The following is a 21543-nucleotide window of genomic DNA, read 5'->3' on the forward strand; positions in this document are numbered from 1 at the left end:
AGTTTCAAAATGAGACTGTGACCTTTTCCTCAGCTCCAAGTGTCCTAGTGTCAACACACAAAGACACTTCAACATGTACAGATGAATGTACTGCTTTCTAAAGTGCGTCACACAGAGAGTAAACATTGGCAGGAGGAGGATGGATGGTGAGGAAATCAGATCAAAGTCGCCGACTGGTGCCAGGGTGTACCTTATAAAATGGCCGGTGAGTATCGGTGTCAGTCTCCTCCCACCCGTAATCTGGCTGGCGCTGGGACTCTGCGGTCATCAGAACAAACAGACCCCGGCTTCTGCTTCTGCTCCTGCTCCTGCTGCTGTCCGCCCCTCCGGAGGTTCTTCCTTCTCCGGCAGCCAGGGCGACCGCGCCTTTACTTTACAACCGTGAACCTCCATCAAACACGAAAGGGTGAGGAATTTATTATTATTACACAATAGTATTGTCTTTGTTTTAGTCGCAGTCGCTCCTTAAAAAGAGGCTCCGCACTCAAGTCGCTTCCTCTTTGGTGGCGTATGAGTGCTGAGGCAGTGATGTAGAGGATCCTCATCCACCAGACTCTGATGGAAACCACACATATTTGTGTTTTTCCTTTGTTTTTTATCTTAGCGGAGTTACTTTGTCACGTCCCGTGTTTCTTGCTAGCTTGAGCTGTCTTTTTTTTTTTACGCAAAGTAAACAAGACTCGGAAATGTTGAGGAGTCGCCACGTGTGTGAAGGTACTACATTAGGGGGCATAAAAATACTCATTCAAATGCACTGTCAGTGTCTAAAGTTGGTATTTTCTGTACTTATGTGTTGTTGTTGTTGTCATCCCCCCCCCCCCCACACACACACATTCTTGTACTTGCTGCATACTGAGGACCGGGTTGCTGACAAAGTGAGGACCAGCATTTCCACTTTATAAATCAACACAATTACAAATATCTACTTCATGAATCGACAAAGAACTACTGGTTGCAGTACCATAAAATGTCTGCAGGTGGAGCCACAGAGCAAAATGGGCTGGAAAACTTTTTCGATGTTTTTTTTTTTTAATTTTTGGTCCAAAATTTGGCAAAAACGTCATACTATACCATGTCGTCCAAAATTCGAAAAACAATTTGACCCAAAACTTTTGGTCCAAAATTTGACAAAAAAGTCATAGTATACTATGTCGTCCAAAATGTGAATTTTTTTTTGGACAAATTGAGTATAGCATGTAATAGCAACCTAAGGAAGTGATTTCAATGAAAACAAAGTGAGGACCGGCCAAAATGTCCTTACTCTGTAAAAATGACCTCACTTTGTTGGTTAAAAACCCTCACTGGTCCTCAGTATGCAGCAAGTACAAGAACACACACACGCGCACACACGCACACACACACACACACACACACACACACACACACACACACTGTGTACTTGCTGCATACTGAGTACCAGGTAAAAGTGCTGACAAAGTGAGGACCAGCATTTCCACTTTATAAATCAACACAATTACTTCATGAATGACATCTATAAAGAACTACTGGGTGCAGTTGGAGCCCCAGAGCAAAAAAGTGTGTGAAACACCAGGGCTGGAAAATGGGGGTTTTGTACCAAATTGAGGACATCAAAACAGTTAAAAAAAAAATATAAATAAATATATAGCATGTTTACAACCTAAGGAAGTGATTTGAATGAAAACAAAGTGAGGACATTTTGGCCGGTCCTCACTCTGTTGGACCCTCACTGGTCCTCCTCAGTATGCCACAAGTACAAAAATGAACACACACACCCTTCTCATTTGAGTAATAATTAAATACATAGGTGTATAAAAGCAGAAAGGTGGCAGTATTAAGGCTGAGTATCATGAATTAATACCATTTAGGGACGATATGGGGGAAAGTTAAAGCGGACATAGAGTGGTCCTATGGCACATATATGTGAGTTATGGAGGTCTGCTTACATACATTAAAGGTGCATAATGTAATAAATCTAAAGCAACTGGCCATAAAATCCGCCTAATATGTCACAGAGACTCAGGAATAATGTTCATATAACAAACTGAACTCACCAACAACAACAGCACAGCCACAATATTTGCATTAAAAAAAATATTTTGCATACTGCAAATCATCTTTATGTTTTGAAATCATGTTTTGGCATGTGGCGCCACCTACTGCCGTCTACCAATCATCGCAGTCAGTAGAGTCTCAGCTGCCGAGCAACCACGGGTTGCCAGTTACGTCAGAAAGCGAAACCTGAAAGACCTTGGTATTTTTAATTTGATGAAGTAACCGTTTTATGGCCACATTCTTACATATGGCACCTTTAACTTGTTTTTATGGTCAAAAACCTGTGGAATATGTTGGAAAATCGTCTTCATCTTCTATATTCATTCTCGACTCGACTTACTAACTTGACTCGACTTGACCTGCTCGATTCCTGCAAGAATGACCTCAGTCTTGCTTCAGACTGGAAGGTTAAGACTTGAGGCTTAATGCACGTGACTTGCGTAACACTTTGCGTGCGGCTCACTCCCGTCTGTCTGGCTCATACTTGCTGCGTTGCCGTTTTCTGAAGCCCGATCCACGCTGTACTCGCACGGTTTGAGCAACCGCATGGGAGGAAGTAAGGGAAGAACCACTCCGGACAAACCCCTTGACCTGCCGTCTCCACAAACATTGTTCAGCTGATCACGTTACGTTTGAGTCGCGAGGAGGGGGGGGGGGGGGGGGGTACGCGTCATGTTTACTGGAAATTCAATACCAACATTTTCAGAATCACTGTAGATGCAATCAATAGAGAATCAGGGGCTCCTGACTGTCCTGTCAAACCACCGTACTTAACAAGGTTAATGGTGTCCTTTTCCTTGCCCTAATATTCACACTGTGAAATTTACATTTTTAGTGCTGTACCTGCCGGACCGTTAAATGGCTCGCGATCGGTAATCTACAGTTGGCGCCCAGGAAACGCATCACAACTGTCACATATGAATGGCTCCAGTAAAGCAGATGTTCATTACCGAGCCGTAGAGCGGAGTTCGCTGCTCTTCTGTTTGCTTTGGTTACCTTTAAAACGCACATTCTCTGTGCTAAGGTAACGGCTGCATATTAACTCAAGAAAGGTATAATTATTGAATATGAGCAACATTATTGAGGCAAATTCTGCAAAATTACATTTATTATGCAATAGAAAGAAACGTGGCCCAGCAGTGAAAAGCCAAAGTTGAGCCTATAGTCCCACACACTGGTGTGCAGTACTGTGTGTCGGTGGTTATTTACTCAGGAAAATAACCCCCGGTAGATGTTTCTCTGCTCAGTGGTTGGCACAACTGGATATGGTGTAACCTGTCTTTGCACAGCACACAGGGCTTTTTGATTCAAGGTTTTTTCTCACGAGCACACGTTAGTTTGATGCATGGTCATAGCGTCTCTGAATAAACATGCCCGTTTAGGCTCCCATAAAAAGACTTTCATGTATTTTACTGATTATAAATTCTCATAAACCTGACTTTATGATCTTCAGGCCCTTAGGCTCTGATGCGTTTTGCTCTTGTCGTCGTAGGTTTCGCAAAAAAAAAAAAAAAAAAGGAGCCGGCCGTGGGAGTCGCAGTGACATGGACATCCACAGAAGTCACACGCCCTGCAGAACTAACACTGGAGCCTTGCCTGAAGTGCCAAGCAGAAAATGACTCAGGGAAATGGAATCAAAGGGACGAGCGAGTGCTGGCTCCACTCGGAGGAGGGCAGCGTTTGTGAGCAGGCCAAAGTTATGGAGCGGCACAACGGCTGTGAGGCCCACCACTGTGAACCCAAAAGCGGGCGACCGGGAGAAGAACCCGGGGACTCTGAGGCTGTGAGTGAGCATGTCACGGCTCCAGATGGCGGCTGGGGCTGGGTGGTGCTGGTTGCCACTATCTTGGTCCTGGCTTTGACCTTGGCCTTCCCTTCGTGTGTGGGCATCTTTTACACAGACTTGCAGAATGATTTCCACGCCTCCAACAGCGCAACCTCCTGGGTGCCGTCCATCATGACGTCCGTGCTTCATCTAGGAGGTACAGCAGTTTATTTGTTTGGGTCTGTCAATGTTTACTTTGATATGTTAATGATTAACATTGTGTAATTAATCTGTTTGGTGTGGCAGGGCTTGGTTTGGAATGATTCCGCATTATTTGAGGCAGAGGCAAAGTTATTGATCTCAGTTATATAACCACTGAATGTCGAGGTTTTTGCGTATTGTTATTGTATTTAAGTAGGATTCAAGCACTTAATTGTCTTTTTTTTTGCATTTAAAATCCCAAAGGCATGAAAACAGAGTTCTGATAGGGAGCAGTACAATAAATAAATCCAAATACAAGAACAAAACAGAATACTCTAGAGCTGTAACTAACGATTATTTTCGTAATCGAGTGATCTGTCGATTATTTTCTCGATTAATCGTTTGGTCCAAAAATAAAATGTCAGAAAATTGGAAATGATGATGTTCTCCAATGTCTCGTTTTGTCCACAAACCAAAATGATTCAGTTTTAATGATTTCGTTGTTATGTGGAGCAAAGAAACAAAGAAAATATTCACACTTTAAGAAGCTGATACAACATCAGAAATCTTGTTTTAATCAGGAAGAAAGCTTCAAACCGATTAATCGATTATCAAAATAGTTGACGATTCATTTAGCAATCGATTATTAATCGATTCAGTGTTTCAGCTCTGGAATAATCATAGAAAATTTGCAAAAAAAGACAGTTAAGGACGTCATATATTGTTGATATATATATATATCTTGTCTCACTAACCAGCACATTGTTATTATCACACACGTGTACAGCATCATAGATTATTACTGCACATATAGTAAAACAGTATATTGCACGCCAGCATTGAGTTTAGTTCAGCGAGAGGTTACGTCATGCAGAGATAACATAGTTCAGGTATGGTAGTCATGAGTCCTTGGTAGTTTTGTTTGTCTAGTGTACAGGTTGATCTGAAACACGTCTGACGGGAGGAACTTCACTGAATGAATGACGGTGTCCTTGAGTCCTGTGAAGAACAAGCTCAGTCTTGCAGAGAATGTACTGCAGTGTTGAAAGCGTTGAAGTTCAGGTTTCACTTGCTGTATATACCCTGCTGTAGAGCAGTGGATTGGTAGGATTACAGTGAAACATGTGGGGGTAGAATATGACACCGAAGGGTGGGAATTTGGTTTTATTATCCAATGAAACGCCAATAACTGGTTTATTGTCCAGAGGGCAGAATTTTAAAGTGTAATAAATATAGTCTAGATTTTAAAAAGCCACAATAACTAAACCCATAAACAACTTGTTTCCAGGTGAAAACCAGTGCATTATGGGTATATATCTTGGTCCAGGTGCAAATCTTCACAGCCTGTGTCTGTGCGTGACACATTGAAATAACACAATTGCAGATTTTTTATTTTTGGCACATATGTATATAATATATGTTTTATATATATATATACATATACATATATATATATATATATTATTATTTTATTTTTTTTATCAATTTCTTTAACATTACGAGATCAGGCAAAAAAACACGGACTTGGCCGTTGAAGGAAAACTGTCATGTCACTAAGCCTTATCAGTGTGGCTCAGTGTAGTCGGTTATGTCAGCACGAGGATGTGTCATGCATCCCTGCATTATTAGTGTGTCCTTCTTCCTCCTCCTAGCACCACATCCCACTTGCAGCCCTTGGGGTGAAAACAGCAGCCCCCGGTTTATGCATGTAAACACACTTTTTAATCGTCTCCATCCAAATCTAACCTTTCCGGTTTAATTGAATTCCTGGAGGCATCGTGTTTATGGGTTCTTCTTCCTCTTGCGGTCATGACCTGCATATCTCAGGAATGCTTCGCATGCTTATCTTTGACATTTGTGCAGACCTGAAGATGAAGTGATTATATTTTGGTGGTCATAGGTGACACGTCAAGGTTGCTTGCTACCTTTTGATTTTGATTTTGATTTATCAGAAATGCTGATACACTCTTAGAAATAGAAGTGCTAAGTCGAACCATATAAGGTTCTCCGGCTTGTCCTCATAGGAGAACCCTTTTTGGCTCCAGGTAGAACCTTTTATAAAGGTTCCACCAAGAACCCCTTCAAACCCCTTTATTCAGGAAAGGGGTTTTAAAGGGTTCTCTGGATCAAAATGGTTCTTATTGGAACCATTAGTTTTACCAAGAACCCTTGAAAAACCTTTTCTTCGGGAAAAGGTTTTTCAGAAGCAAATGGTTCCAGGTAGAACCTCAGCTCTTGTAGAAGGACCCTTTTGGAAACCCTATTTCTAAGATCGTAGAGGGCATTTCATTTTATCTTCAGCACAAATTTTCAGTTAGACTCACACAGGTGACTTGATTTTAACTTTATAGACATAATGCATGCCGAGGCTTCATATTCAGACTTGTGTTTATTTGTTAAATAGCTGTAGCTGCAGTGAAAATATAATTTAGTTAACTGAAATAAAAATAAAAACTACCATGAACAAAGCAAAACTAACTAAAACTAAACTGAATTGTAGATAAATTCAGCTTCGTCTTCGTTTTTCCTGAAACTTCATTCTGGAAAACAGACCATTTGAAGTTTTTACTTACTGACTTACGTGCCGGTGTTAAAGGTTAAAGAATGAAATGAAAGGATTTGATCGTCCATATTTTGGCGTCACACATTCTTCAAGTCGAGGCTTTCTTTTACTACCTGAAAAACTAAGACTATAACTACTAAATCATTTGTTAAATTAACTGAAACTAAACTGATGTGGGTTGCAGCACAAGCATAAAAACATTGTTTTATAGATTGATATGACATGACGAGAATCTCTTTTGCCTTTGTAAGAGATCGAGATAGTGGTGATAGTGCCAGGTCTGTTACATAAAAGTGACTAAGCTGTTTTACTCAAATATGGGTCAAACACTAAGCTGCATTTTTTAGAGGCTTTAGCTCTTTTATCTGTGTCTTTTGTCTCCCGACTCATTAAGTGTATTTATTATCCACTCCGCTAGATACCTTGCAGCCTCGTTGCATGACAACAAAGGCACCAGACTGTGACTACTCTCCTGTAGTAACCTTTAATCAACATACAGCACTATGCTGACCATGTATGTATCCTGTGTGCACTCACGGATCTGTCATCGTGAGAGAACCAGTCATGCTTTCAGTGGACTCATTCAACCAGCGTGGATTATGGCTTAAGAACAAGTTATGTGAAACACGCTGCAGGATTAGAAAAAGAACCCAGAATCTGCACGAAGCCCTAAGAGAATTATGTTTTGTTTTTATCCACAGGTCCCTTTTGCAGCGTGTTGGTGGAGAAACTTGGCTGCCGAGCCACGGTCATGTTGGGCGGAGTCCTGAGTGGCCTCGGAATGGCGGCCAGCTCGTTTACCCAGTCCATCGCCCAGCTATACATCACAGCTGGGGTTATTACAGGTCAGCAAACACATCAGACACACACAGGTTATTATACCTGACACCAGCTGACTATGTTAACACACTGCACTCTCAACTTAAGGCAAACGGATGTTGCACTTAGAGAGCAGCTGGTCAACATCTCCAAACATTGAGCAACTAAAGAGCCAGATATTTACACCACGGTTCAAAAGTTTGGGGTCACCTACACAATGTTTGTGTGTTTTCCATTAAAAGTCACACTTTTATTCATCAAAAGAGTTTCAAAATGAATAGAAAATATAATCAAGACATTGATGAGATTAGAAATAATGATTTTTATTCAAAATTATAATTTTTTCAAAGAACCAGCAAAACTGTTTTCAGCTGTGCTAACATAATTGGACAAGGGTTTTCAAGGGTTTTCTAATCATCCAATAGCCTTCTAACGCGATTAGCAAACACAATGTACCATTAGAACACTGGAGAGATGGTTGCTGGAAATGGGCCTCTATACACCTATGTACATATTCCATTAAAAACCAGAAGTTTGCAGCTAGAATAGTCGTTTACCACATTAACAATGTATAGAGTGTATTTCTGATTCATTTAATGTTTGATTCATTGAAAAAAAGGTGCCTTTTCTTCAAAAATAAGGACATTTCTAAATGACCCCAAACTATTGAATGGTAGTGTACTTCAGCTGCTATTGCAAAAAAAAAAAAAAAATTACAATTGTTGTATTTCCTGCCCAAAAAGTGGCCAAAAACGTCTAATGTTGCTTTATTAAAATACTTAAATGATTAATTAATCCAATACCATTGGATTGGATTGGATGTTCTGTTCTGTGGGAATTGGAATGTGACTTTATCACTATATAAAATCCAACAGTCCAAGAAGAAACACAAGCCAAATGTTCTTAACAAAGGAAATAACAGTTTATCGAGACTGTTTCCTGTGGAAATCGAAAGTGAAAGTGAAATAAAACTGCAGTTACGTGGTTGTGTGTCTTCTGCGATGTCATCATCTGAAGGCTCGTGTTGTTTCTCTCCTTGTTTCATCTTTGTCAAGTTGCCTGATTCTCAGCAGCTCGTGTTTTGCAATCTAGGAGTTCCTATTGTTTTAAATAGGAAATATGTGTTACACTGAGTGTTACTCGCTCTCTACTAGGGCTGGATATTGATTATGAATGTTCCTTTTGATACTGGTTCCTGAACACCAGATTTATTATATTTGTTAAAACAAACAATGCCATTTGTCAGCCAATCATGAGCGTCGGCCAATAACAACACAGTGTTTGATACACTATTAGAAATAAGGGTTCTAAAAGTGTCCTTCTACAAGGGCTGAGGTTCTACCTGGAACCATTTGCTTCTGAAAAAACCCTTTCCCAAAGAAAGGGTTTTTCAAAGGTTCTTGGTAACACTAATGGTTCCAGTAAGAACCATTTTGATCCAGAGAACCCTTTAAAGCCCCTTTCCCCTTTTCTTAAAAGGGTTCTTGGTTGAACCCCCAAAAGGGCTCCAGGTAGAATCTTTTTATTAAGGTTATACCTGGAGCCAAAAAGGGTTCTCCTATGAGGACAAGCCGAAGAACCTTACATGGTTCTACTGAGCACTTTTACTTCTAAGAGTGTACCCACTCACACTCCGTCCATCTTCTTGTATCCTCCACAGGACTCGGTTTCTGCTTCAGCTTCCAGCCCGCCGTGACAATCCTTGGACACTATTTTGTACGCCGTCGCACCTTTGCCAACGCCATGTCCTCCACGGGCACGGCCCTGGGACTGTGCGTTCTGCCTATCCTCGGTAACTACCTCCACACAGAGTTTGGCTGGAGAGGAAGCTTCCTCGTTCTGGGGGCCGTGCTGCTCAACTGTTGCGTTTGCGGTGCGGTCATGAGGCCCCTCCAGTCCCTCCAGCACAGAGGCGAGCCCCTGGTGAACCGTGATACCCATCCGACAGAGAAGGACAAAGCCAGCCAGGACAGAGGCTGCATGAGGATAGTATTTGACTACCTGGTTGCTTCCCTGAGCAAACACATGGCCTTTGACCAGTTGCGCAACAACCGACGTTACTGTATGTACTCCATAGGCATCACCTGGATGATGCTTGGGTTCGTGGTGCCCCTGATTTACCTGGTTCCCTACGCCACCGACAACGACATGGCTCAGGACCGCGCCGCGCTGCTGCTTTCCATCCTGGGCATCGTCAACATCGTGATGCGACCTCCCATCGGCGTCATTTTCAACATGCCCTGGTTCAAAGGGCGACACGTTTATATATTTTCCTGGGCTTTGCTGGTCAACGGGCTCAGCAACAGCATCTGCTGCATCGGGCCAAGTTTCCCGGTGCTGTTGGCTTACGTGATTATCTACGGCCTGTCCATGAGCTTGGTGGGCTCCCTGATGTTTACAGTCCTCATGGATATCGTGGACATGAGCCGCTTCCCCTCATCCCTCGGCCTACTCGCTGTGATGGAGAGCGTCACGCTGCTCATTGGGCCTCCTCTGGCAGGTAATAAAGGAAGCATAGAGAGAGTAACGGATCGAAAGGAAAGATAAGGTGCACCAGTTTGATTTTTGAGATTGCAGGCAGGTTAAAGTATTCAGGAACTCGTCTAAAAGCACGTCTAAAAATAGACGTGCTCTGTTTAAAAAGAGAAAGTGAGTCTGAGAGCTGCTACAAATAATTAATAGCAGGGATGTAAGGGTCCAAGGGTCAGGATTCGATTCAAAATCAATTCAACCGATTCGATTCATATGATTCTCAATTCAAAAATTGATACAATGCATAGTGTATTAAGGCAAATTATGGCATCAAAACAATACAGATTGTATAAGATAATGTGATAATGTGATCACACAAAGGCAAACTTAAGATTAAAAGTTAACATTTATTCATTCAAAACAAAAAAAACTTACTTACTGTACAAAAAAATAACTTGCATAAATAAAAGCTTGTACACAAATAACACAAACCGGTGTTTTGTGTGGTTTCTCAAAATAGAAAAAAAAAAATTTAGAAATCGATTTTTATAATATATATATATATTATATTATAATAGATTACTAATTTTCTGATTATTCAGCCTCTAAAATGGGAACAGTTTTTGTTTGTTTTGTTTTTTTGCTCCATATAACATATGGACAAAATAAGAAAACAAATGATGTTGAGAACATCATCATTTACAGGTTTGATTAGTTCATTAGTTAAGCATGACTAAATGTGGACTTCACCATTTATAACGAATGAATACTCATTAGTTTATAAACACGCGTGCATCATAGATGATGAATATCATGTAGTGCTACCTGACTTTTTACCAAGATCAAGATGTTTCAGTGTCATTTATGCTAATAAGAAGTTGGCTGCAAGTCCAGCAGTAAAAAAAAATGTCTACTTACACAGAACATGAATCACAACGCAGTTGCTCAACGAAGTTGATTCGAGAGCACCGTTAACTAGAAAGCATCAGTGTGTGTGTGTGTGTGTGTGTGTGTGTGTGTGTGTGTGTGTGTGTGTGTGTGTGTGTGTGTGTGTGTGTGTGTGTGTGTGTGTGTGTGTGTGTGTGTGTGTGTGTGTGTGTGTGTGTGTGCGTGTGTGTGCGTGTGTGTAATAGGATAGGCGACCCACGTCCTGCTGGGTAAGTTTGTCACATGGAGGGTACACATTTCTTCCCGTGTGTCATTTGAGCAGGAGAAACACAGGAATAGAAGCTTGGCCTCCTCCCGCTCAGGAGACTGTTCCTGTTAATAACACTATGATTGTGTTACTGATCATACCATTTAGCACTATTTATTTATTTATTTATTTATTTATTTAGTCTGCTCATTCAGTCATTTCTATCCCTGTCTGATCGTATCATACGAACGTCTTGTTTTCTCCACGGACCAAAATGATTAAATTTCAATGATTTCTTTGTCATTTGGAGCAAAGAAACGAAGGAAATATTCACATTTAAGAAGCTAAAACAATAAGAAATGTTGTTTTTATCATGAAAAAAACTCTTCAAACCGATTCATTAATTGTTTCAGCTGTGGTGGTCACATGTAAGTAATGTAGTCCTGGGCGCTAGCTTAACGCATGGCGCGACACCGGAGTCCAGGCACCGTTTACCAGTTAGCTCCGTTAGCTGCATTAGCTCGTTTAGCGCCGTTAGCGCGCCTACAGTCGAACTGGAGCTGGAACAATTTTAACAATCCGCACAGTCACATGCGTTTTCAGTTGTCAGAGAAACGCGTCATGCGTTAATGTTCGTTAGCGTTGACGCCGTGATCCGCCGTTAACGCGCCCAGCACTAAAATAATGTCTCTATACTGTTTTGTTTTACAGTATTATCATCACTTTATTTGAATAGTTTTCACTTTAAAATGATTTAGTTCCCACAAAACAAGTTGAGGCGCAGTGTATTTAGTTTCTGCGTTTCTGTCTTGTCATCTTGGCGTCTCAATTGTGTCGCACAACTTCCTGTTGAGGTCTTGACGTTTATTTTTGGAAGCACTGCTCTAAAAGATAGCAAACATCTGGAACAACATAAACTGGCATACTTCCTCTGTCATAAATTGGATCCACAAATTAATCTTTTTTTTTCCCTCCCTGACAGGGATCCTGATCGACAACACGGGCGAGTACTTCCACGTCTTCTTTCTCTGCTGTGTGGTCGTTTCTTCCTCCGCCGTGTTCATCATGGTGTCGTTTTACTGGCTGGACAAGCAGGAGAGGAGAACGGTGCTTCAGCAGAGTCAGTCGACTCCTCTGCCGAATAACCCCCCGGCCTCGCCTGCTGTCGACATCGCTCCGGGCTGTCAGTACCGCAGCGTGCCCACAGAGGGAGACAAAGACAAGGCGTCGGAAACGGAAAACAGCACCGGTGTCTGAATTTAAGCCGCTCACACACAGCGTGAGCTCGCCTGGTTGCGCCAGATGGTGCAAAGTTTACATTTTGGTTTGGTTGTGAAAGGCTCCTGACACCTGACCTGGTGAGATAAACATCTGCCATCTGGTCTGCCATAAAAGTTAGGGGAGGAAAGGTTATAATTTTATGAATAATTAACACAATATGATCACTGAAAATCAGCAGGCGTGCACTTGCAACCACAAAGTGATTAGACTGTTAATTGTAAAAAAAATGCTGCTGTCATACGTCATATGAGATATGATATCACTTTATGAAGCCAAGTCATTTTACATCATCCTAGGGAAATCCAATACAAGATGTGTACTGTTTAACACTGGTGTCATCAGCTTAACCATCGGTGCTTGAAGTTGGGAAAAACAAATGCTAATACTTCCCTTCATCTATTTCTTTTAATATTCAGTCTCTAGCTTACTGCATGTTTCACACATTTGCCAACTCGTTTAGATTATCCTTTGAACTGTTTCAAACTCTTTTAATAACAGATATTGTTCTTCTTCTTCTTCGGCCTATAGGGGGCGCACACAGCGGATCATCTGCCTGATAGATATTGTTCTTGTCCAACAATAAAGAAGTAAATTTTAAATGGTAAAATGACAGTACTGGCCCACTTCAAGCACTGGTTGTGATCAAATAACGACCGTAACGACTGAGCTGTGAATGGGTGACATCAAAGTGGTAGGAAATACAAAGTAATTATCAAGGAAGTAGTTGTTATTTATTATGTTTTTGTGATCGTCATAATCAAATCCTGCATCATCATCAGGTCGCAGGAATATTACGATACTGGGAAAAATATACCCATGTTGTAGACCGTGATGAGCTGTGGTGCATTATGGTCTCGGATATTGTTTGTTTGTTTGTTTGTTCGTTCTCTAAATGCCATCCAGTTGCTACTGATTTAATGACATGTCTTTATGTTTTGAAGGAGTCGATTCCCCATGTTCCTCACTGAAATAAAGGCAGCGATGTTGAGTTGAGATCTTTAGAAAACAACATTTCTACTGTAATAGTCGGCATATTAATTATGTTTCTGCTTCCATGTGTTTTTTATTCCTTTATGGAACAGTGCCTTTTTTTTATATACATGTATATATTCTCAAAGATAATTAACATCCACAGGGTAATATCACACCCTTTCAGGAACACGCATTTCATGACAGAATGTGACAGATCACACCAACCGAAGACATTTGAACAAAGCTATTTTACTCCACATGTGACTGACAATGATTACACTGTATATTTCAGGTATAAGTAAAGGAAAAAAAAAAATGTAACCAGATGCTTCTCTATAATGATAGAATATATCAGTTATTTTTTTAGAGCTTGTCTTGCTTTGGGCCAAAATTATAATGTTTGTTATAAACTCTTTATTTATGCAAAACATAATGATTACAAGGAAAATAAATGTTTGATTATCAGTCATTTCTTTATCGTGTGTTTATTTATTAGGGTTTTGCCGTGGATGAAGCCATACATAGCTTTGGGTACAGACATAACTCTTACAACAACATTAAATAAATGTGATTTAAACATATTGTTAAGTAAACTGTGCAATTACTTTGATAAAATAAGAAAACACAGATAATGCAAGGATAGTAGTTAAACATTTAACGATTAAAGCATTTAAATACACACTCCTAATTAAATGTTCTGGCTTGAAAACAAGCTTATATATACAAAATCACCAGTAGGTGGCGATAGTGCTCCGAATGAGTGCAATTCGCCATTAAACAACAACAACATAAAGAAGAATAGAAAAAATGTAATCAAAAACAACACCGCCATCTTGTGGCAAAACTAAGTTCACCGTCAGTAATTCAGTTTGTTACGTCTTTAAAGCTCTTCTTACCCCCCAGAACTTAAATAAAACTAAAAAGCGAACGTGAACTGTGGTCGATATGGTTGATATGTCGAGTGTTATTACTTTAGTTCCCGCCATGAATCACCGTTCATACGTCACCCCAGTGAAAAAGAAAGTGAAAGTGAATGACGGAGCAGTTGGTCGCTAGCTAAGTCGAGGAAGGCGAACACAAGGTAAGTTTTCCCAGAAAATAGCGCCAGTGCAGAAGAAAAGCTGCATAAATGTTGGCTTTTTGGTGAATGCGACGTTGTGAATTCAACAGGGCCTCTCAAAATGTCGTACTGTTGTGTGGCGTTTTGCATCTGTTCTCTGTGAAGTGGAAGCTGTTTTGCTAACAATAATAGTGCACGAAAGAAATAGTATGTCGATACTTGGTCATTTTATTTAACCAAGTTCTGCTTAAAAAGTATAAATTCTTTAAGTTTCTCATTTACAAGAGTATTCAGTTTTAGTATTTTACCAAACCAAGCAAAGCAACATTAAGAACACTTAAAGCAGCACTGAGCCCATATTGAAACAGGAATTAGGTCAATATGAATGCGTAAATAATCACTTATGTAAATAACATGTGCAAATACTGAAGATACTGTCATTAAAGTAATGATAAATGGGCGTTTCTAAGTGTATCTTATATAAACATTCACATTTAAAGCTATATTTTACAGTGCCCACCATCGATCATTAATTACACAGTTGCTTTTACTACAATGACCTGTTACAAAAGCCCAGTACCACCTCTACTAATGTTTAAAGTTGTAAGATTTTTGAGTATTTATGCAGGAATTCACGCTTTTCATTGTCTTGAATATCTATGGATGATCTACCTTACCTTTTCTTTATGTAGCCAACAAAGTAATCAGTAGTTTGTGTCGTAACAAAAACAATATTTTTATTTGTGTTCTAGGATCAGATTCAGCCCCCAGCAGGCTGACCATCCACCAAAGTAAAATGAGAGAAGTGGCAGCAACTGGAGTTTTCATTATTCTTTTTGATGCAGTGCTGACTTTGGCACTATGGACCGGACTGGTGGTGCTGCAGTGCACCATTTGTGATCCGCTGGCACTTTTATGGGCTTTTGGTGTGCTTAAGTGGGCTGCTCTCCATGTCTTCACCTCCATGCTGGCTGATGGAAAGCCCCAGCCTGTGCTCTGCAGGTTTGTCGCGCTCCTCTGCCTCCTTTCTCCTGTGCTTGCGAGTGCACGGATCTTTCTGGCAGGTCCCACAGAGGCTTATGTGGGACCATCTCCTGACTTCAACGTGCTGCTCTTGGGCCCGATGAGCTCATCGCTGGCCTGTTTAGTTTGGGAAAAGGGTCTCTGTGCTAATGGGAAGAGAAAAGGTGTCAACAACAAAGAAAACGCCAGAAAGCTGCTGATGAGAGTGCTGCAATACTTCAGACCGGACAGCTTTTACCTGATTCTAGCATTTGTGTTTCTCATCTTTGGAGTTATCTGTAAGTGTGAAATAATTATTTTATTACTATATTTCAAATAGTGAATCCCCAGTATATGACTCTACTACTTTTCCGTCTTGTTTTCTATATTTTTGCTGATGTCACAAACCTCAAGACAAAAAATCCAACTGTCAATGTCATTGTGTGTTTATTCCAACGTTCTCATCCTGCGATACAAATCAGCCCAAAGCACAGAAATGCATACTGCACATGCATCCCTTTAAAAAAACAGCCCATAAACTTAAAAACAACACAGTGATTGGTCACCACAGAAGGTTTTTAGAAAGCACCAGTGATTGTGACTCAGAGCTCTGACTGCATCTTTAGTCTCCAAGAGGAAGAAGCCTCTCAGATGAAAAGTGAAACATCATCATGGAACTCGAGCAAGTCTAGTTGCCTAAGTACAGCTGCATAAAATCCTCTAAGATGCTGCTGTTGCTATTTACAGGATGACATTTTAAGGACCTCAATGTGATCCCACCACAGAAACTTTAGATGCAGCATTGGATCCCTGTTTATGCCATCTGTGATATTCATCTTTCCTCACAGGTGAATCCTTTATTCCATTTTATCAAGGAAAAGTAATTGATATGCTTCGGGGTCAGGAGCTTCACTCTAGCTTCTGTTATACCGTTGGGCAGCTGGCACTTCTCTGTCTTGGAAGGTAATCGAACGAAACTCGTACTGTATTTTCACGCAACATTCAAACCAACATAATTGCTTTAGTGTGATTTTTTTTTAGTTAATGGAAAATAATAAATAAGCCAAACGTTTGCCATTTCTCCATCTTGACAGTGCTTTGTTCTCTGGCATGAGAGGAGGGATATTTATGTTCAGCCTGGCCCGACTGAATAAGAGACTGAAGCATCTGCTGTTTGGCACCCTCCTGCAGCAGGAGGTGCCCTTCTTTGATGAGAACAAATCTGGTGAGGAACACATCCAATATAAATGTGAACGCTGTGATTTAAAGGTGCCATATGTAAGAATGTGGCCAAAAACGGTTACTACATTCAAATTCAAAATACAGAGGTCTTTTAGGTTTCGTTTTCTAACGTAACTGGCAACCCGTGGTTGCTCGGCAGCTGAGACTCTACTGAATGCAATGATTGGTAGATGGTGGTAGGTGGCGCCACATGCCAAAACATGATTTCAAAACATAAACATGATTTGCAGTCTGCAAAATATATTTTTTTAATGCAAATATTTTGTCTGTACTGTTGTTGTTGGTGAGTTCAGTTTGTTATATAATATTATTCCTGAGTCTCTGTGACATATTAGGAGGATTTTATGGCCAGTTGCTTTAGATTTATTACATAATGCACCTTTAACAGGTCAATCATTTTTGTGTCTGCGTGTGCATTATTTTTGCCCATTTGCTTCATCTACGTATAAAACCATATAGAAATTACAGAACGGGACCAATTTCATTAGCTCTTTTTTATACATATATTGATACTTGAATGATCACGGTTGTCTTTCTTAAATCTCTCCAGGACACCTTTCCTCGCGCCTGCACTCCGATGTGGACCGGATGGGCCGCACAGTGGCACTCAACGCCAACGTGCTGGTTCGCAGCACATTTAAGACTTGCCTCATGCTCATATTGATGTTAGACCTGTCATGGGAGCTCACCGTGATCACCTGCATAGAGATGCCACTGTTGGTCATACTGCAGAACAAATACATTACCTTGTCCAAGGTAAGTGTGGGTGCTTCTTAGTGTTTATCAGTCATCGTCCAGCAGTCGTAGGCTGTGTGCTTTTTCGCCTTGCCTTGTGATTAAGTAAAGAAAAGGATCTGTATTGTCATCATACAACTGGAATTCCACAAGAAAATGATGAGGTCAGATGGAGGGTTGACCAACCTGACCGAATTCATACATGTTTAGATGGGGTCTTATCTGATGAATGCAGTTCCTTTTTACTGAATCGGCCTGTTGTTGTTCGTCAAAACAGGAGCTGAAGGACCAGATGCAGGAATGTCAAGCTCAGAACAAGGACCTGGTTCAGCAGACGATCAGTGGCATTCGTACAGTCCGCAGCTTTAACGCAGAGGAAGATGAAGTGAAGAGGTATAACAAGGCTCTGGGCAAGATGTGCGCTGTCAAGACACGCTCGCGGCTCTACAGCGTAATCTTCCTCATAATACGGAGGGTAAGACGACATCAGTGGATGAAACATGTTGCAGACCAAGCTGCAACTGTTTGTGACGTCACCCAAAAATGCTGTTTAAAAAATGAGTTTGTAAATCCATCAAATATTCAAGTAGCATTTTTGAAATAAAATGTTCTAAACTCCAGTGCATGGGAGCTAGTTAAAGTAATTCAGGGTTCACAGCATGTTGAGCTAAGAGGATTAGCTTCAAGATGCATTCAAGGAACATCTTAAATTTCATCACTTCTGCAAACGTGCATAAATATGTAATTTTCCCATAAACTTTTTTTTTTTTTGTGGTCTATGTGTAGGATGCTGCTTCAGTAAGATTAAAGCACCATTTAATTTAGGAGTCTGTGTGATTTACGAATGTTCATAACCGCTCTTTCTGTGTCCATTTAGATGGTGAGTCTGGTGATAACGATACTGATGCTGATTCAGGCCCGCAATCTCATTTCCTCAGGCCGACTCAGCATTGGAAATCTGGTGTCTTTTTTCTTATACCAGAAACCCATGTCAACCAATTTAAAGGTGACCCAAGTTACAGATAAGTAGTGAATGTCTTAGTCATAGAATACTGTGCAGCGTGCCTCTCATCACTGATTATTTCTTGTTCTCACAGGAGATCTTGTATTCCTGCGGAGATACATTGTCCACAGTTGGAGTCATTTCCAAAGTGTTCAGCTATCTTGACAGGACACCAAAGTGTAAGAAGGCAGGGGAGTTGGCTCCTGAGAAGCTCCAAGGAAGAGTTGTTTTCCAAAATGTCACCTTCTCCTATCCCTCAGCTCAAGATACAGTAGTTCTGAAGGTGACGGTTTGTTACTCTATCCTGCTGTTTTGTTTTGTAAAAAATGTTAGGCTGCAATTTCATCATGACATCATCAAACTTGTCCTGTCCAGTCAGTTTCAATGGAGCTGAAGCCAGGAAAGATAACAGCGTTGGTTGGTCCCAGTGGCAGTGGAAAGACTTCTTGTATCCACCTCCTGAAGAGACTGTATGAACCTGACGAGGGACAAATCCTGCTGGATGGAGAACCGCTGCACCATTATCAACACCATTACTTCCATAATAAGGTAGTGACAGCTCAGTATGATGTAGATTCTAATGCGAATTCCTAAAAAACAAATGTAAGCATGATTCTGCACCTTACGCTAGTGAAATTGTCTGCTGTTTCTCTATGAGATTGTCATACATGAAATCCTGTAGCACAATTTTCCACCTCATAAATTCCATCAGCCAGTGAATCACAAAAACAAGCATGCCTTTCGACTTTTCAGGTCGCCATGGTGTCTCAGTCTCCTGTGCTGTTTTCTGGTTCGGTGAGGCACAACATTGACTACGGCCTGAAGGACTGCAGCTTTGAGAAAGTGAAAGACGCTGCGAAGAAGGCCAACTCACATGACTTCATATCTGAACTGGAAAATGAATATGACACAGGTACAGAAACTGTCCATGATTGGGTGCCTTACATTGTGTCTTACATACGACCTTTAATACCATACAAGATGGTCATTATTTTTCTTTAACCCTTAGTGCTCACGCAGCACAGATGTGCTGCAGATGTACCCATGGTAAATTGCCGTGGGAATAATACACAACTCATTATATAGCGGTTGTTCATAGGTCACATATTCAGGCTTTATTTTTTTTTTGTTTTTTCATGAACCATGTAGGACCAAGCTGCAACTGTTTGTGATGTCACCCAGGATTAGCGTTTCAATCCATCAAATATTCAAGTAGCCTTTTGAAATAAAATGTTCTAAACTCCAGTGCATGAGAGCTAGTTAAGGTAATTCAGGGTTCACAATGTGTTGAGCTAAGAGGAGCAGCTTCAAGATGCATTCAAGAAACATCTTAAATGTCATCACTCCTACAAACGTGCATTCCAATATTTCATTTCTCATAAACTTTTTAGCTTCAGTAACATTAAAGCACAATTCCGTTTAGGACTCTGTGTTATTATTATTATTATAGTCATAAAATCTTTTTGTTCATAAAAACGAGCCAAGTGAACTTTGAACTGTGACGCATTTCCAGATTGGACACATTCAATCCAATTTTAAACATTTTGAGTACTTTTTGCTCAGGTGTGTGCTGAAAAACAAAAATAAGACACTGTCAGTAAGATAGCAGTGGATCAACAAATCTTCTGCACTGTGATGTGATTTTTCTCTGTGGACTTTGGTGCAGAAAAGTGAGATTCCAGTCAGAAAATGTATTTGAGTAGTGAGATAATTTTTTTTATATCAAAGCAAAGGAAGATTTTTTTTCTGACACGAGCTGATTATGACTGTGTTAATACCTCATTTATTGATTTCCAACTAAATGTCCATTGGTCGTCTTAACAGAGGTTGGAGAGAGTGGCAGCAAGCTTGCAGGTGGACTGAAACAGTGCATCGCCATTAGCAGAGCTGTGGTTCGAGATCCTCAGGTTCTCATCCTGGATGAAGCGACCAGCAAACTCGATATTGAAGCACAGCATGCTGTAAGTAAAACATGGTCATTGCATGCTAATTCAGCCCAGAAGTAGCAATGTATTGAATAGCCACCAGGGGGCAACACCACTGGTCGCAAAAAGAAATCGGTTTCACTGCCTGTCATGTCTATGGGACACTCAGTTAAGTTCTTCTTCAACAGCATCTGATAATGATAGGACATATGAAGTACAGGACATATGATGGTGTCTGTGTCTTAGGTTTTGCAGGAGATTCTGTCTTGTGGTTGGACAGTCCTGATCGTGGCTCATCAGCTGAAGACTGTGGAGAAGGCTCATCACATCATCTTCATGGAGAAAGGAACCATTATGGAAGAGGGAACAGACGAACAGCTCATGGCCAAGCGAGGACTGTACTATCGTTTGAAAGAGGAGAAGTTCTCTCAACTCATCTGACAGAAATCCACTGTTTTTTCAGTGTTATGAAGACGTGTAAATGCTCTGTATTTGTGAAGTGCTTTTCTTGTTTTGAGGACCACTCAAAGCTGTTTTATGCTACAGTTTTGCCATTCACATAATGTGGGCAACATGGGGTTAAGTGCCTTGCCCAAGGACATATCAGCACCCAATGTTTATTCATTGGGGTTTTATTTTTTACATCTACTCATGATTTAATGTAAAATATATAATTCTAATGGGTTTATATTTTGTCACTTGCCAATGGCCTATCGGAAGGAGAACTTGGCTTTTAACCAGAGGGTTGCTAGTTTGAATCCCAACAGATACTCTCTCTCCCTAGAGAAGCAGCTTACGAAGATGTGTGCAGTATTTTTTCTTTTATTGTTATTTTACACCATTATAATACTGTTGTATGTGACTGTCTTTGTGAGTGGTATTCATCTTGTAAGAGGAATATACAGCGCCCCCCCTCCCCACACACACACACACACACACACACACACACACACACCACTGTGGGCAGCAGTTGGTCGGTCAGACAAAGTCTGGGAATCTAGTGATACCAAGCACAGAGATGGACAATAGTACCTTGAGAGTAAAAGGCAAGGCACATTAAAAGGCTATGCGGATACATTTCATGATGCGTATCATATTATACTGTAATTTTCCCATTACAATTACAATACATGACACTTGATCCACAGCTGACTTTGATAGTGAAACGTTGGACGGTGGAGGTGCAAATCCTCACATTCATTTAGAACCATTAAGAGACTGTTTCCATGTACAAAGATGTTTGTATTTTTAATCCTCCTTTTTTTTAAAGGGTTTAAAGAAGTTATTTGTACAGATGGAGTGTTGTTTTTATTTGCTGATGGTGGAGCTTTAGT

At 40.6% G+C, this 21543-nt stretch overlaps 2 protein-coding genes across 2 annotated transcripts; both read left to right on the plus strand.

Moving 5' to 3' along the window:
- The first annotated feature begins 282 nt into the window (after positions 1-282).
- Positions 283-13711, plus strand: slc16a5a (solute carrier family 16 member 5a). Its single transcript, XM_083903492.1, has 5 exons — positions 283-406; positions 3527-4016; positions 7265-7408; positions 9043-9882; positions 11972-13711. Exons 2-5 carry the CDS (start codon positions 3650-3652, stop codon positions 12244-12246), a joined length of 1626 nt encoding a protein of 541 aa, XP_083759618.1. The 5' UTR covers positions 283-406; positions 3527-3649; the 3' UTR covers positions 12247-13711.
- A 481-nt stretch (positions 13712-14192) lies between these two features.
- Positions 14193-21533, plus strand: tap2t (transporter associated with antigen processing, subunit type t, teleost specific). Its single transcript, XM_083903920.1, has 12 exons — positions 14193-14323; positions 15055-15603; positions 16153-16267; positions 16399-16529; positions 17097-17302; positions 17559-17756; positions 18159-18287; positions 18379-18567; positions 18660-18833; positions 19038-19197; positions 20109-20245; positions 20456-21533. Exons 2-12 carry the CDS (start codon positions 15099-15101, stop codon positions 20648-20650), a joined length of 2139 nt encoding a protein of 712 aa, XP_083760046.1. The 5' UTR covers positions 14193-14323; positions 15055-15098; the 3' UTR covers positions 20651-21533.
- The last annotated feature ends 10 nt before the right edge of the window (positions 21534-21543 follow it).

Source organism: Microchirus variegatus (genome assembly GCF_963457635.1).
Source record: "Microchirus variegatus genome assembly, chromosome: 17".
In the NCBI taxonomy this organism is placed as follows: Eukaryota; Metazoa; Chordata; class Actinopteri; order Pleuronectiformes; family Soleidae; genus Microchirus; species Microchirus variegatus.

Excerpts from the sequence above, each read along its gene's own strand:
- tap2t (XM_083903920.1), top strand. The coding sequence starts at position 15,099 with ATGAGAGAAGTGGCAGCAACTGGAGTTTTCATTATTCTTTTTGATGCA. Across the intron at positions 17,303-17,558 it reads AATACATTACCTTGTCCAAG|GAGCTGAAGGACCAGATGCA; the intron begins GTAAGTGTGGGT and ends TCGTCAAAACAG. Across the intron at positions 19,198-20,108 it reads GGAAAATGAATATGACACAG|AGGTTGGAGAGAGTGGCAGC; the intron begins GTACAGAAACTG and ends TCGTCTTAACAG.
- slc16a5a (XM_083903492.1), top strand. The coding sequence starts at position 3,650 with ATGACTCAGGGAAATGGAATCAAAGGGACGAGCGAGTGCTGGCTCCAC. Across the intron at positions 4,017-7,264 it reads GTCCGTGCTTCATCTAGGAG|GTCCCTTTTGCAGCGTGTTG; the intron begins GTACAGCAGTTT and ends TTTTATCCACAG. Across the intron at positions 7,409-9,042 it reads CACAGCTGGGGTTATTACAG|GACTCGGTTTCTGCTTCAGC; the intron begins GTCAGCAAACAC and ends TATCCTCCACAG.